This window comes from Oncorhynchus mykiss, chromosome 18 (genome assembly GCF_013265735.2).
Source record: "Oncorhynchus mykiss isolate Arlee chromosome 18, USDA_OmykA_1.1, whole genome shotgun sequence".
Classification (NCBI taxonomy): Eukaryota; Metazoa; Chordata; class Actinopteri; order Salmoniformes; family Salmonidae; genus Oncorhynchus; species Oncorhynchus mykiss.
The window spans coordinates 10,004,032-10,020,710 of NC_048582.1; the positions used below are offsets into that span (position 1 = coordinate 10,004,032).

Here is a 16,679-nt window from a genome sequence, read left to right on the forward strand (position 1 = left end):
ACATCATAACTCTAAATCCAACCCAACAACAGAACACACAACATCACTAAAATATCATAACTCTAAATCCAACCCAACAACAGAACACACAACATCACTAAACATCATAACTCTAAATCCAACCCAACAACAGAACACACAACATCACTAAAACATCATAACTCTAAATCCAACCCAACATCAGAACACACAACATCACTAAACATCATAACTCTAAATCCAACCCAACAACAGAACACACAACATCACTAAACATCATAACTCTAAATCCAACCCAACAACAGAACACACAACATCACTAAAACATCATAACTCTAAATCCAAACCAACAACAGAACACACAACATCACTAAACAGCATAACTCTAAATCCAACCCAACAACAGAACACACAACATCACTAAAATATCATAACTCTAAATCCAACCCAACAACAGAACACACAACATCACTAAAATATTCTAACTCTAAATCCAACCCTCTGTTTCTCTGTTGTCATTATGGATGCAACACTCTGGAGGAAATGAGTCTCATCAAGAAAAGTAAATAATCTGTGAGGAGAGGAAGAAAGAATGATAGAGACCCTGAATAATGTAGCTGTCCTGCTTAGAGAGGTTCCTCATTAGGGTACAGACCCTGAATAATGTAGCTGTCCTGGTTAGAGGGGGTCCTCATTGGGGTACAGACCCTGAATAATGTAGCTGTCCTGGTTAGAGAGGTTCCTCATCAGGGTACAGACCCTGAATAATGTAGCTGTCCTGGTTAGAGAGGGTCCTCATCAGGGTACAGACCCTGAATAATGTAGCTGTCCTGGTTAGAGAGGGTCCTCATCAGGGTACAGACCCTGAATAATGTAGCTGTCCTGGTTAGAGGGGGTCCTCATTGGGGTACAGACCCTGAATAATGTAGCTGTCCTGGTTAGAGAGGGTCCTCATCGGGGTACAGACCCTGAATAATGTAGCTGTCCTGGTTAGGGAGGGTCCTCATCAGGGTACAGACCCTGAATAATGTAGCTGTCCTGGTTAGAGAGGGTCCTCATCAGGGTACAGACCCTGAATAATGTAGCTGTCCTGGTTAGAGAGGGTCCTCATCAGGGTACAGACCCTGAATAATGTAGCTGTCCTGGTTAGAGAGGGTCCTCATCAGGGTACAGACCCTGAATAATGTAGCTGTCCTGGTTAGAGAGGGTCCTCATTAGGGTACAGACAGACCCTGAATAATGTAGCTGTCCTGGTTAGAGAGGGTCCTCATCAGGGTACAGACCCTGAATAATGTAGCTGTCCTGGTTAGAGAGGGTCCTCATCAGGGTACAGACCCTGAATAATGTAGCTGTCCTGGTTAGAGAGGGTCCTCATCAGGGTACAGACCCTGAATAATGTAGCTGTCCTGGTTAGAGAGGGTCCTCATTAGGGTACAGACAGACCCTGAATAATGTAGCTGTCCTGGTTAGAGAGGGTCCTCATCAGGGTACAGACCCTGAATAATGTAGCTGTCCTGGTTAGAGAGGGTCCTCATCAGGTATAGACAGACCCTGAATAATGTAGCTGTCCTGGTTAGAGGGGGTCCTCATTGGGGTACAGACCCTGAATAATGTAGCTGTCCTGGTTAGAGAGGGTCCTCATTGGGGTACAGACCCTGAATAATGTAGCTGTCCTGGTTAGAGAGGGTCCTCATCAGGGTACAGACCCTGAATAATGTAGCTGTCCTGGTTAGAGAGGGTCCTCATCAGGGTACAGACCCTGAATAATGTAGCTGTCCTGGTTAGAGAGGGTCCTCATTAGGGTACAGACCCTGAATAATGTAGCTGTCCTGGTTAGAGAGGGTCCTCATCAGGGTACAGACCCTGAATAATGTAGCTGTCCTGGTTAGAGAGGGTCCTCATTAGGGTACAGACCCTGCATCATGTAGCTGTCCTGGTTAGAGAGGGTCCTCATCAGGGTACAGACCCTGAATAATGTAGCTGTCCTGGTTAGAGAGGGTCCTCATCAGGTATAGACAGACCCTGAATAATGTAGCTGTCCTGGTTAGAGAGGGTCCTCATCAGGGTACAGACCCTGAATAATGTAGCTGTCCTGGTTAGAGAGGGTCCTCATCAGGTATAGACAGACCCTGAATAATGTAGCTGTCCTGGTTAGGGAGGGTCCTCATTGGGGTACAGACCCTGAATAATGTAGCTGTCCTGGTTAGAGAGGGTCCACATCAGGTATAGACAGACCCTGAATAATGTAGCTGTCCTGGTTAGAGAGGGTCCACATCAGGTATAGACAGACCCTGAATAATGTAGCTGTCCTGGTTAGAGAGGGTCCTCATCAGGGTACAGACCCTGCATCATGTAGCTGTCCTGGTTAGAGAGGGTCCTCATTAGGGTACAGACCCTGAATAATGTAGCTGTCCTGGTTAGAGAGGGTCCTCATCAGGTATAGACAGACCCTGCATCATGTAGCTGTCCTGGTTAGAGAGGGTCCTCATTAGGGTACAGACCCTGAATAATGTAGCTGTCCTGGTTAGAGAGGGTCCTCATCAGGTATAGACAGACCCTGCATCATGTAGCTGTCCTGGTTAGAGAGGGTCCACATTAGGGTACAGACCCTGAATAATGTAGCTGTCCTGGTTAGAGAGGGTCCTCATCGGGGTACAGACCCTGAATAATGTAGCTGTCCTGGTTAGAGAGGGTCCTCATCAGGGTACAGACCGTGAATAATGTAGCTGTCCTGGTTAGAGAGGGTCCACATCAGGTATAGACAGACCCTGCATCATGTAGCTGTCCTGGTTAGAGAGGGTCCTCATCAGGGTACAGACCCTGAATAATGTAGCTGTCCTGGTTAGAGAGGGTCCACATCAGGGTACAGACCCTGAATAATGTAGCTGTCCTGGTTAGAGGGGGTCCTCATTAGGGTACAGACAGACCCTGAATAATGTAGCTGTCCTGGTTAGAGAGGGTCCTCATCAGGGTACAGACCCTGAATAATGTAGCTGTCCTGGTTAGAGAGGGTCCTCATCAGGGTACAGACCCTGAATAATGTAGCTGTCCTGGTTAGAGAGGGTCCTCATCAGGGTACAGACCCTGAATAATGTAGCTGTCCTGGTTAGAGAGGGTCCTCATCAGGTATAGACAGACCCTGCATCATGTAGCTGTCCTGGTTAGAGAGGGTCCTCATTAGGGTACAGACCCTGAATAATGTAGCTGTCCTGGTTAGAGAGGGTCCTCATCAGGTATAGACAGACCCTGAATAATGTAGCTGTCCTGGTTAGAGAGGGTCCTCATCAGGTATAGACCCTGAATAATGTAGCTGTCCTGGTTAGAGAGGGTCCTCATCAGGGTACAGACCCTGAATAATGTAGCTGTCCTGGTTAGAGAGGGTCCTCATCAGGGTACAGACCCTGAATAATGTAGCTGTCCTGGTTAGAGAGGGTCCTCATCAGGGTACAGACCCTGAATAATGTATCTGTCCTGGTTAGAGAGGGTCCTCATCAGGTATAGACAGACCCTGCATCATGTAGCTGTCCTGGTTAGAGAGGGTCCACATTAGGGTTCAGACCCTGAATAATGTAGCTGTCCTGGTTAGAGAGGGTCCTCATCAGGTATAGACAGACCCTGCATCATGTAGCTGTCCTGGTTAGAGAGGGTCCTCATTAGGGTACAGACCCTGAATAATGTAGCTGTCCTGGTTAGAGAGGGTCCTCATCAGGGTACAGACCCTGAATAATGTAGCTGTCCTGGTTAGAGAGGGTCCTCATCAGGGTACAGACCCTGAATAATGTAGCTGTCCTGGTTAGAGAGGGTCCTCATCAGGTATAGACAGACCCTGCATCATGTAGCTGTCCTGGTTAGAGAGGGTCCTCATTAGGGTACAGACCCTGAATAATGTAGCTGTCCTGGTTAGAGAGGGTCCTCATCAGGTATAGACAGACCCTGCATCATGTAGCTGTCCTGGTTAGAGAGGGTCCACATTAGGGTACAGACCCTGAATAATGTAGCTGTCCTGGTTAGAGAGGGTCCTCATTAGGGTACAGACCCTGAATAATGTAGCTGTCCTGGTTAGAGAGGGTCCACATCAGGGTACAGACAGACCCTGAATAATGTAGCTGTCCTGCTTAGAGAGGGTCCTCATTAGGGTACAGACCCTGAATAATGTAGCTGTCCTGGTTAGAGAGGGTCCTCATTGGGGTACAGACAGACCCTGAATAATGTAGCTGTCCTGGTTAGAGAGGGTCCTCATTGGGGTACAGACCCTGAATAATGTAGCTGTCCTGGTTAGAGAGGGTCCTCATTGGGGTACAGACCCTGAATAATGTAGCTGTCCTGGTTAGAGAGGGTCCTCATCAGGGTACAGGCCCTCTGAGACCCTGCTAACATACTAATTAATATGTCATGATTAGAAGTCAGCTTTCTGCATGACTTCACCTCCACTCTACACCAGAGAGGGCTGTTATGAGTCATTTATTGTCAGTATGTTTGTGAGTGAGAGTGTGTGTTCTTAAATTTGTGTGTGTGTGTGTGTGTGTGTGTGTGTGTGTGTGTGTGTGTGTGTGTGTGTGTGTGTGTGTGTGTGTGTGTGTGTGTGTGTGTGTGTGTGTGTGTGTGTGTGTGTGTGTAGCACAGCTGGGACACATGTGTGGTGTGTGGTGGAGCCCGGGGGTGTGTGGAAGGGTACAGTACAGACATAGTGGGGGTCTGGGTCAGAGGGAGGGAGACCCATGGGGATAAGAGCAAAGCAACCAGAATGACAGCAGCAGCAGCAAGCAGACCCATGTAATGCTGAGATAGACACATCTACAGGACCACCCAGTCTGCCTGGAGCTGCCAGTGTTTACCACAGAATGATATCTACCATTTTATAGGATCTTTATGGTGCCTACAGAGAGATCAACATCACCATTCTCTCTCTTATCCATTCATCAACTCTCTAACTATGTCTGTCTGTCTGTCTGTCTGTCTGTCTGTCTGTCTGTCTGTCTGTCTGTCTGTCTGTCTGTCTGTCTGTCTGTCTGTCTGTCTGTCTGTCTGTCTGTCTGTCTGTCTGTCTGTCTGCCTGTCTGTCTGTCTGTCTGTCTGTCTGTCACTCTCATCTTGATCTCTCTGCCTATCGCTCTCTCTCCCTTGTTCTCTCTCGCCATTACCTTACGGGTAACATTACCACTTCTCCTACCATCCACCCCCTCTCTCCTTCTCCTTTCCTGCTTCCCTCTCTCTCTCCTCGCTAGGCGCCATCAGTGAAGATGAGGCTGGTATTTTTAGCAGATTTATGTCCCTGCTTTGGTCCCAGACATTCTAGGAGAGCAGTGAAGGAATGTGTTCATGGTGTGACCACAACATCCTTCCCAAGATGCTTAATTATTAAAAGAAGAAAGAGAGAGAGAATATAAAGATGGACTGGTTCAGGCCCTTCCAGACAAGTGTCCTTCTAACATACAACAAGCTTATGGTTAAACTGAACAGCACACAACATACACTTCTACTTCTGGTCAACTGTAAGTCCCTCACATCTGTCTACAATTGTTTTGAGGGACTGAGGTGAAGTGTCTTTGCTTTTTGTGGGAACACTCTATGTTTGTAGTTTCTGCTGCAATTGTGTCCAATATGTAATTCAGGAGGGGGGGGGGGGGGGGGGGGGGGCTCCAAGCTGTATACCGGTGAGGTATTTGCCAGGGGTGACACCTCTCCTCTCGGGCCTCTCACCTGTGTTTCTGGAGACATGTGGAGGACAGTGGAGTCTCTCACCTGTGTTTCTGGAGACATGTGGAGGACAGTGGAGTCTCATCTGGGTTTCTGGAGACATGTGGAGGACAGTGGAGTCTCACCTGGGTTTCTGGAGACATGTGGAGGACAGTGGAGTCTCACCTGGGTTTCTGGAGACATGTGGAGGACAGTGGAGTCTCTCACCTGTGATTCTGGAGACATGTGGAGGACAGCGGAGTCTCACCTGGGTTTCTGGAGACATGTGGAGGACAGTGGAGTCTCTCACCTGTGTTTCTGGAGACATGTGGAGGACAGTGGAGTCTCTCACCGGGGTTTCTGGAGACATGTGGAGGACAGCGGAGTCTCACCTGGGTTTCTGGAGACATGTGGAGGACAGTGGAGTCTCACCTGGGTTTCTGGAGACATGTGGAGGACAGTGGAGTCTCACCTGGGTTTCTGGAGACATGTGGAGGACAGTGGTCTCACCTGTGTTTCTGGAGACATGTGGAGGACAGTGGAGTCTCACCGGGGTTTCTGGAGACATGTGGAGGACAGTGGTCTCACCTGGGGTGATGGAGACATGTGGAGGACAGTGGAGTCTCACCTGTGTTTCTGGAGACATGTGGAGGACAGTGTGAAGCCTCTCACTGTAGTGGTGCTTGGACTCCTCTTCATACACCATGTCCCTCTCAGCCTGGGACAGGGTCAGGAACCTTCTAATGGTACACAGGTTCTCCCACAGAGTCCGGTTGTCTGGGCTGGGGTTCTCCTTCCAACGCAGCAGCTCACACAGCCAGCCCTGACAGAGAGGGAGGGATGACGGGTCATTTAACATACAGCACTAGAGTGAGAGAGGAAATGGAGAAAGAGAGACAGGACAAGGGGATGGAGAGGGGTAGAGACATGAAAGAACAGGTTGGGGGAAAACAAGCAAAAGACAAGTTCCAGATGAAAGTGATGTGGTGCTGAGAGAGAGATGTGATTATCTCTGCTAGACTGGCCCAGGCACTAACACCAGCTGTTGTTTGTACACAGCCTCCTCCAGCACCCAGTGTTCATAACCTGATCAGGGCTCCTTCTCTCCCTCCCTCCAGCCGTCTCTCCGGAGAGGGCCATTGCCAGAAGGGGTCACTGAGCCATGACCCCTCACAGAGCCAGGACTGTAGGAGACCCTACCCCCTGACCAGCAGTGGTGCACACACAGAGACACACAAGCCTGTATCTCACACGTGTTTACACACACCACACTAACGTGTGTGAAAAAACACACACACACAACCTATTTTTTTCTATTCTATAATCCACTTCTTAGATAGTCCAATCTAAAACCACCCAGAACAACAGCAGTCTATTTATGTCTTCCTCAAGAATCCTCACGCCTTAATCATGTGATCTCTCTGTACAACCCTCAGACCAGCCGTGATCATGTGATCTCTCTGTACAACCCTCAGACCAGCCGTGATCATGTGATCTCTCTGTACAACCCTCAGACCAGCCGTGATCATGTAATCTCTCTGTACAACCCTCAGACCAGCCGTGATCATGTGATCTCTCTGTACAACCCTCAGACCAGCCGTGATCATGTGATCTCTCTGTACAACCCTCAGACCAGCCGTGATCATGTGATCTCTCTGTACAACCCTCAGACCAGCCGTGATCATGTGATCTCTCTGTACAACCCTCAGACCAGCCGTTATCATGTGATCTCTCTGTACAACCCTCAGTCCAGCCGTGATCATGTGATCTCTCTGTACAACCCTCAGTCCAGCCGTGATCATGTGATCTCTCTGTACAACCCTCAGTCCAGCCGTGATCATGTGATCTCTCTGTACAACCCTCAGTCCAGCCGTGATCATGTGATCCCTCTGTACAACCCTCAGTCCAGCCGTGATCATGTGATCCCTCTGTACAACCCTCAGACCAAAAGACTTCACAGGTCAAACCATTCTCTCTTGTCAAATACCAGTCATACAAAGACAGCGAACCAAAGATGAATCACCATCTGTCTCTGACACTAACCCAAACCGAGAGGATTCTGATGAGCTGTACACAGACATCATAACATATCCCAAGCCACCCCTCTCCTAGATGGCCATTTCCAGTGGCTCCTAGATGGCTATCTTTTTCATATTTTTATTTAACCTTTATTTAACCTTTATTTAACTAGGCAAGTCAGTTAAGAACAAATTCTTACAGCCGTAAGAAAGGCAAATTACCTCCTTTGGGGACAGGGGCTGGGATTAAAAATTAAAAATAGACATAAATAAATATAGGACAAAACACACATCACGACAAGAGAGACAACACTATATAAAGAGAGATCTAAGACAACAGCATAGCAAGGCAGCAACACATGACAACACAGCATGGTAGCAACACCACATGACAACAACATGGTAGCAACACAACATGGCAGCTGCACAGCATGGTAGCAACACAACATGGTAGCAAAACAACATGGTAGCAGCACAAAACATGGTATAAAACATTATTAGGCACAGACAACAGCACAGAGGGCAAGAAGATAGAGACAACAATACATCACGCAAAGCAGCCACAACTGTCAGTAAGAGTGTCCATAATAGGAGTCTTTGAATGAAGAGATGGAGATAAAACTGTCCAGTTTGAGTGTATGTTGCAGCTCGTTCCAGTCGCTAGCTGCAGCAAACTGAAAAGAGTAGCGACCCAGGGATGTGTGTGCTTTGGGGACCTTTAACAGAACGTGACTGGCAGAACGGGTGTTGTATGTGGAGGATGAGGGCTGCAGTAGATATCTCAGATAGGTGGGAGTGAGGCCTAAGAGGGTTTTATAAATAAGCATCAACCAGTGGGTCTTGCGATGGGTATACAGAGTTGACCAGTTTATAGAGGAGTGTAGAGTGCAGTGATGTGTCCTATAAGGAGCATTGGTGGCAAATCTGATGGCCGATTGATAAAGAACATCTATAAAGTCTGTCTCCGTAATCTAGCATGGTTAGGATGGTCATCTGAATCAGGGTTAGTTTGGCAGCTGGGGTGAAAGAGGAGCGATTACGATAGAGGAAACCAAGTCTAGATTTAACTTTAGCCTGCAGCTTTGATATTTGCTGAGAGAAGGAGAGTGTACCGTCTAGCCATACTACCAAGTACTTGTATGAGGTGACTACCTCAAGCTCTAAACCCTCAGAGGTAGTCTCCAGTGGCTCCCTCTCCTAGATGGCTATCTCCAGTGACTACCTCTCCTAGATGGCTATCTCCAGTGGCTCCCTCTCCTAGATGGCTATCTCCAGTGACTCCCTCTCCTAGATGGCTATCTCCAGTGGCTCCCTCTCCTAGATGGCTATCTCCAGTGACTCCCTCTCCTAGATGGCTATCTCCAGTGGCTCCCTCTCCTAGATGGCTATCTCCAGTGGCTCCCTCTCCTAGATGGCTATCTCCAGTGGCTCCCTCTCCTAGATGGCTATCTCCAGTGGCTCCCTCTCCTAGATGGCTATCTCCAGTGGCTCCCTCTCCTAGATGGCTCCCTCTCCTAGATGGCTATCTCCAGTGACCCCCTCTCCTAGATGGCTATCTCCAGTGGCTCCCTCTCCTAGATGGCTATCTCCAGTGGCTCCCTCTCCTAGATGGCTATCTCCAGTGGCTCCCTCTCCTAGATGGCTATCTCCAGTGGCTCCCTCTCCTAGATGGCTATCTCCAGTGACTCCCTCTCCTAGATGGCTATCTCCGGTGGCTCCCTCTCCTAGATGGTTATCTCCAGTGGCTCCCTCTCCTAGATGGCTATCTCCAGTGGCTCCCTCTCCTAGATGGCTATCTCCAGTGGCTCCCTCTCCTAGATGGCTATCTCCAGTGACTCCCTCTCCTAGATGGCTATCTCCAGTGGCTCCTTCATGTGCCACCAAATCCCGCATGCTCTGTCCCTCTAACAGAAACAGATGTGGAGGACTCAGGAGGGTAGGCATTTGGAGTATCTTTGATGATGTCCCACAGTGTAACCCAGCACACACATGCTCATAGACACACACACACACACACACACACACAAACACACACACGTAAGCCAGATCCTTTGGCGTGACAGACGTTTCTTTTATCTCTACCCGACCCTGGACGCCCACATTGTTGATCTGCACACGGAGACATGATGGTACGCCACGGGTCCTGACAGTCAGATACCACAGCCTGTGGTACCAAACAACCAGCGCATGCTTGACATCCCCGCCCACATACCCCGATATGTGATCTTACCTCCCATCAAATCCACCACAGTTCATCAACCCTGGAGAAATAACATTCTCCATTGTGTGGGAGATTGTGTGCATTACATGCATGTGTAGGCATGCACATGAGTGTGTGTGTGTTACGGTTGTTTACAGATATTTACACATTTTACTAAGCATCCTGATCACAGGATGTCAGCATTTCACCTTTAGCTAGGTAGCTTCAAACAAAAACCACTAAGCTCCTCTCACTAGAGTACGGTATTGTTATGATATACTTATATACAGTATACTGTATGTGTGTGGACTGACCTGGCTCTTGTTGGTGACCCCTGGTATACTGTATGTGGGTAGACTGACCTGGCTCTTGTTGGTGACCCCTGGTATACTGTATGTGTGTGGACTGACCTAGCTCTTGTTGGTGACCCCTGGTATACTGTATGTGTGTGGACTGACCTGGCTCTTGTTGGTGATCCCTGGTATACTGTATGTGTGTGGACTGACCTGGCTCTTGTTGGTGACCCCTGGTATACTGTATGTGGGTAGACTGACCTGGCTCTTGTTGGTGACCCCTGGTATACTGTATGTGTGTGGACTGACCTGGCTCTTGTTGGTGACCCCTGGTATACTGAATGTGTGTGGAATGACCTGGCTCTTATTGGTGACCCCTGGTATACTGTATGTGTGTGGACTGACCTGGCTCTTGTTGGTGACCCCTGGTATACTGTATGTGTGTGGAATGACCTGGCTCTTGTTGGTGACCCCTGGTATACTGTATGTGTGTGGACTGACCTGGCTCTTGTTGGTGACCCCTGGTATACTGTATGTGGGTGGACTGACCTGGCTCTTGTTGGTGACCCCTGGTATACTGTATGTGGGTAGACTGACCTGGCTCTTGTTGGTGACACCTGGTATACTGTATGTGGGTGGACTGACCTGGCTCTTGTTGGTGACCCCTGGTATACTGTATGTGGGTGGACTGACCTGGCTCTTGTTGGTGACCCCTGGTATACTGTATGTGGGTAGACTGACCTGGCTCTTGTTGGTGACCCCTGGTATACTGTATGTGGGTGGACTGACCTGGCTCTTGTTGGTGACCCCTGGTATACTGTATGTGTGTGGACTGACCTGGCTCTTGTTGGTGACCCCTGGTGTACTGTATGTGGGTAGACTGACCTGGCTCTTGTTGGTGACCCCTGGTATACTGTATGTGGGTGGACTGACCTGGCTCTTGTTGGTGACCCCTGGTATACTGTATGTGGGTGGACTGACCTGGCTCTTGTTGGTGACCCCTGGTATACTGTATGTGTGTGGACTGACCTGGCTCTTGTTGGTGACCCCTGGTATACTGTATGTGTGTGGACTGACCTGGCTCTTGTTGGTGACCCCTGGTATACTGTATGTGTGTGGACTGACCTGGCTCTTGTTGGTGACCCCTGGTATACTGTATGTGTGTGGACTGACCTGGCTCTTGTTGGTGACCCCTGGTATACTGTATGTGTGTGGACTGACCTGGCTCTTGTTGGTGACCCCTGGTATACTGTATGTGTGTGGACTGACCTGGCTCTTGTTGGTGACCCCTGGTGTACTGTATGTGGGTAGACTGACCTGGCTCTTGTTGGTGACCCCTGGTGTACTGTATGTGGGTGGACTGACCTGGCTCTTGTTGGCGGCCACCTTGGCGAACAGGGCCTGGGACACCTTGGCTCTCTTCATCTCCTGCTGGATCTCATCATAGATCCCAGAGGTAATGTTGATGTTGACCAGGGACTCCATCTTCAGGGGCAGCTCAGCACTGACCTGGGTCAGGGGGGGCTTGGGCTGCAGGGAGGAGAAGAGGGCGGGGGGGGGGAGAAAGAAAGAGAGAGGTTTTAGTGAGCAAGACTGGCTAATCGTCTAGGTTACTGAGTCCCTAAAGAGATTGCCTGCATTTGTTTACCTGTTAGTGTACTGGCAGGGGTGTGTCTGTGTGTGATGTGACTACAGTGTTTACCTGTTATTAATACTGGCAGGGGTGTGTCTGTGTGTGATGAGACTACAGTGTTTACTTGTTAGTGTACTGGCAGGGGTGTGTCTGTGTGTGATGAGACTACAGTGTTTACCTGTTAGTGTACTGGCAGTGGTGTGTCTGTGTGTGATGAGACTACAGTGTTTACCTGTTAGTGTACTGGCAGGGGTGTGTCTGTGTGTGATGAGACTACAGTGTTTACCTGTTAGTGTACTGGCAGGGGTGTGTCTGTGTGTGATGAGACTACAGTGTTTACCTGTTAGTGTACTGGCAGGGGTGTGTCTGTGTGTGATGAGACTACAGTGTTTACCTGTTAGTGTACTGGCAGGGGTGTGTCTGTGTGTGATGTGACTACAGTGTTTACCTGTTAGTGTACTGGCAGGGGTGTGTCTGTGTGTGATGAGACTACAGTGTTTACCTGTTAGTGTACTGGCAGGGGTGTTTCTGTGTGTGATGTGGGTTGTAGCCAGACCTGGGCTCGAATAGTATTTATTTTCTTTCAAATACTTAAACTTCACTTCCTTGAGATTTCCAGACGCAATGCAACCAATGCAACAATCCCAAAAGTGCAAACCCCACCCACCCTGGCACTTCATGTAGGCTCAATCAAATGCTCAAAGTATTAGAGAGGAAATATGAATACTATTTAAACCCAGGTGTGGTTGTAGATGTGTGTCTGATGTGGCTACAGTGTGTACCTGTTAGTGTACTGGCAGGGGTGTGGTTGTAGAAGTGTGTCTGATGTGGCTCTTCCCTAGTGTTCCTATTCAACGTACATGAGGACACCTGGGTATGTACGTGTACCTGTGTGAGTCGCTGGCCAGTGGAGCTGGAGTTCTGATTGGTTGGGGTCAGGTTGCCTAGGTTGAGGTTGGGGTTCATGCTGCGTTCACGCTCCTCCTGGTAAATGTGGTCGCGTTCACTCTCGTGGAGGTTCAGGAAGTTCTGCATAGCTTTGAGGTTGACCAGGAGTGACTGGGAGGCCTGGCGAGGGTCCTCCTCTTTACGAAGGATCTCAGACAGCAGGCCCTGAGACACAAACACGCGCGCAAATGTCAGGTCTCTTAGCAAGGACCCTCCAAGTAACCTTTCATACTCTAATTCTCTCATTACATCTCTCTCTCTCTCACACTACTCTACTCTACTCTACTCTACTCCACTCTACTCTACTCTATGTCCCTATATCAGTGTATTGGGCTTTCTCAACAGTCAGTATCAGTGCAGTGGAGTTATATTCAGCTTTCAGAACACTCATATTAAGACAGGTCTCTACCGATGACAAACCAACTCTGAGACCCTTTAAAAGCTACAGTGGTCACAGTTCTGGCCGTGGATCCCACTTTTTCTGGATATGTAGTCCGTTGCACTCGAAGATCCATAGCTCCCCGAAGCTTCTGCGCATGTGCAGACCACGTGTGTATCAGCTACTCTGGCGAACGCTGTTGTTTAATAAAGTTAGATCAAAGCTGAATCAATGTCGGCCAGATCCCAGAACGATCACAGTATTCTACATTACAGAACTCAATATAATAGCCTAGTATAACTTCACTGGAAGACAAAAACAACACTGCATTTAAATAGTGCATGAAAATTATTCAAGTTTTACCGGTGAAACATCCATGCAGCATCATTCTACATAGTAACCATTTGATCTCAGTCTCAGTGATGAGTGATGCAGTGTTGTTTAGAAGTAGTCTACTGTGTTGTTTAGAAGTATCCTAAAGTGTTGTTTAGAAGTAGTCTCCTGTGTTGTTTAGAAGTATCCTACAGTGTTGTTTAGACGTAGCCTACAGTGTTGTCAGAGGTAGCCTACAGTGTTGTTTAGAAGTAGCCTACAGTGTTGTTTAGAAGTAGTCTACAGTGTTGTTTAGAAGTAGCCTACAGTGTTGTTTAGAAGTATCCTACAGTGTTGTTTAGAAGTAGCCTACAGTGTTGTTTAGAAGTATCCTACAGTGTTGTTTAGAAGTATCCTACGGTGTTGTTTAGAAGTATCCTACAGTGTTGTTTAGACGTAGCCTACAGTGTTGTCAGAGGTAGCCTACAGTGTTGTTTAGAAGTAGCCTACAGTGTTGTTTAGAAGTAGCCTACAGTGTTGTTTAGAAGTAGCCTACAGAGTTGTTTAGAAGTATCCTACAGTGTTGTTTAGAAGTATCCTACAGTGTTGTTTAGAAGTATCCTACAGTGTTGTTTAGAAGTAGCCTACAGTGTTGTTTAGAATTAGCCTACAGAGTTGTTTAGAAGTATCCTACAGTTTTGTTTAGAAGTATCCTACAGTGTTGTTTAGAAGTAGCCTACAGTGTTGTTTAGAATTAGCCTACAGTGTTGTTTAGAAGTATCCTACAGTGTGACTGAGTGAACGAATCTTGGAGCAGATGGTGCTAACAAACTGCAGGCATCCCACCTGTGTATTTTGCCCAGTGGCGCGCGTTGTTGAGTTTTGGCCACATGAGAAAACAATTTGCTGTTGTTTTTTGTCTTCCAATAAAGTTATACTAGGCTATTATATTGGTTTATGAAATGTAGAATACTGTGATCATTATGTGATCTGGCAGACATTGATTCTGCTTTGATCTAACTTTATTAAACAACACCAGAACCATTGGCCTGTGTAGCCTGTTCTCGGAGTAGCCTGAACTCGGAGTAGCCTGTTCTCTAAGTAGCCTGTTCAATGAGCAGCCTGTTCTCTGAGTAGCCTGTTCTCGGAGTAGCCTGTTCACTGAGCAGCCTGTTCTCTGAGTAGCCTGTTCTCTGAGTAGCCTGTTCCCTGAGTAGCCTGTTCACTGAGCAGCCTGTTCTCGGAGTAGCCTGTTCACTGAGCAGCCTGTTCTCGGAGTAGCCTGTTCTCTGAGTAGCCTGTTCTCTGAGTAGCCTGTTCCCTGAGTAGCCTGTTCTCTAAGTAGCCTGTTCTCTGAGTAGCCTGTTCTCTGAGTAGCCTGTTCTCTGAGTAGCCTGTTCTCTGAGTAGCCTGTTCACTGAGCCGTCTGTTCTCGGAGTAGCCTGTTCACTGAGCAGCCTGTTCTCGGAGTAGCCTGTTCTCGGAGTAGCCTGTTCTCTGAGTAGCCTGTTCACTGAGCAGCCTGTTCTCGGTGTAGCCTGTTCTCTGAGTAGCCTGTTCACTGAGCAGCCTGTTCTCGGAGTAGCCTGTTCTCGGAGTAGCCTGTTCTCTGAGTAGCCTGTTCTCTGAGTAGCCTGTTCACTGAGCAGCCTGTTCTCGGAGTAGCCTGTTCACGGAGTAGCCTGTTCTCTGTGTGTAAAGTAGAGACTATAAACATGTGCAGAAGCTTCGGGGGCTCCGGATCTTTTAGTGCTGTGGACCAAAGAACCTGAAAAAATCAGACCCGCATTGATGTATTGATGTCAATGGGAGATTAAGTGAAACTTCAACTTAAGTGGAGGTTAGAAATGCTTAGAAATGGAAGTGGAGGTAGATGTCTCACCTGTGTGCGGTTGAAGGCCACCCTGGCGAACACAGCCTGAGAGACGCTGGCCCTCTTCAGCTCCTCTCTGACCTGATGGTAGATGTCCGGACAGACCTCCACGGCCGACGGATTCATCCCAGGATCGCTGAGGCCTCCTGGGGCTTTGCAGGAGCGCGGGATGGGTGGGTGGTTGAGGAACTGTTGGTGCTGCTGCTGGTGGAGGGCCTGCGGACCGTGCTGGTGGGCTAGCAGGCGGCTAACAGCTAGCTGCTGGTTGATGAGGTGGGCCATGGCCAGTTGTTGCCTGACCATCTGAGGGCTGAGCTGGGGGGAGAGGAGACCGCCCGGGCCCAGTAAGGGTTGGAGGGAGGGCGGAGGACCGGGAGGGGGCGCCTGGCCTCTAGGCGGTGGGCTGTGGTGGTGCTGGGCATGGGGTGAGTGCTGCTGAGACAGGTGGGGGAGGGCCTGTTGCTGGCTGGGGGTTTGGGGGTCCCCTAGTCCAACCTTGAGGGGTAACCCTCCAAGCTGGGTTGGTGGGGTCAGGTGAGAGGAGGGGCGCTGTACCAGGCCACATACGTCTGACATGCTGTCCCTCTCCACTGCAGATACAAACAGACATGGTGGTGAGAGGAGGTCTGAAGAGATCTCAATACCATCTGTTCAGATACTATATATATATATATATATATATATATATATATATATTCTGGTAATGGGCGTTCTTTCCAACTCACCTTTAATATCAGGTTTATCCCGTCCTGACCACATATTCTCCAGGTATTCACCTGTAGTGAAGTCACATGCTATATATCAGACTGGTTAACAAAACAATACACTTATACAGTACAGTACAGCACAGTAGGTAGGTTACACAGCATTCAACAAAATTTTATCCATGTATTTATCCATCCATCCAGCCATGCAATTGACATCAACAGAAGGTCCTAAGACTGACAAGTTGATCCTCCAATCAGATTCTGAGGTGACTATGCTAATCCAATGGGAATGTCCCATTCCCCATTTTACAACATCTGGAGGGCTGCAGTGTGTTTGTCTTTTGGGGCCGCAGAGCAGAACAGAACAGAACTAATACTATGGGCTGTAAGGAACCTGATCCCCCTCCTCCCTCCCCCCTCCCGTGTCAGACCACAGGCACCATTTATCTCCTCTCCCACTTCTCCCTGTGTTTGTGGTCTGGTGTCAACTTTGATCTGCCTCCATGTTGGAATGACAGTGTTAAACAGGGAGGAGGGCATAAGGAGAGGGTACATGGTCTGCTATGAGGTCCAAGTGTGTGTAAATCCATGTGTGTGCATGCACTCTGTATGTGTTGCGCGTGTGTTTGCCATGCCCCTTTGTGTGTGTGTGTGTGTGTGT

At 48.6% G+C, this 16,679-nt stretch overlaps 1 protein-coding gene across 2 annotated transcripts in view; it reads right to left on the reverse strand.

The window, feature by feature from the left end:
• The window catches only part of LOC110514354 (DNA-binding protein SATB2), a 57,380-nt gene that overhangs the window by 3,992 nt on the left and 36,709 nt on the right, over positions 1-16,679 (reverse strand). Inside the window, exons 7-11 of one of the 2 annotated variants that reach the window (XM_036951764.1) lie at positions 16,037-16,087; positions 15,321-15,901; positions 12,688-12,912; positions 11,532-11,696; positions 6,284-6,478 (exon numbers count right to left, since the gene is read on the reverse strand). In XM_036951764.1, coding sequence (XP_036807659.1) covers positions 6,284-6,478; positions 11,532-11,696; positions 12,688-12,912; positions 15,321-15,901; positions 16,037-16,087 — 1,217 coding nt within the window. The remainder of the gene's footprint in view (positions 1-6,283; positions 6,479-11,531; positions 11,697-12,687; positions 12,913-15,320; positions 15,902-16,036; positions 16,088-16,679) is intronic. The other variant, XM_036951765.1, reaches the window with a different exon arrangement.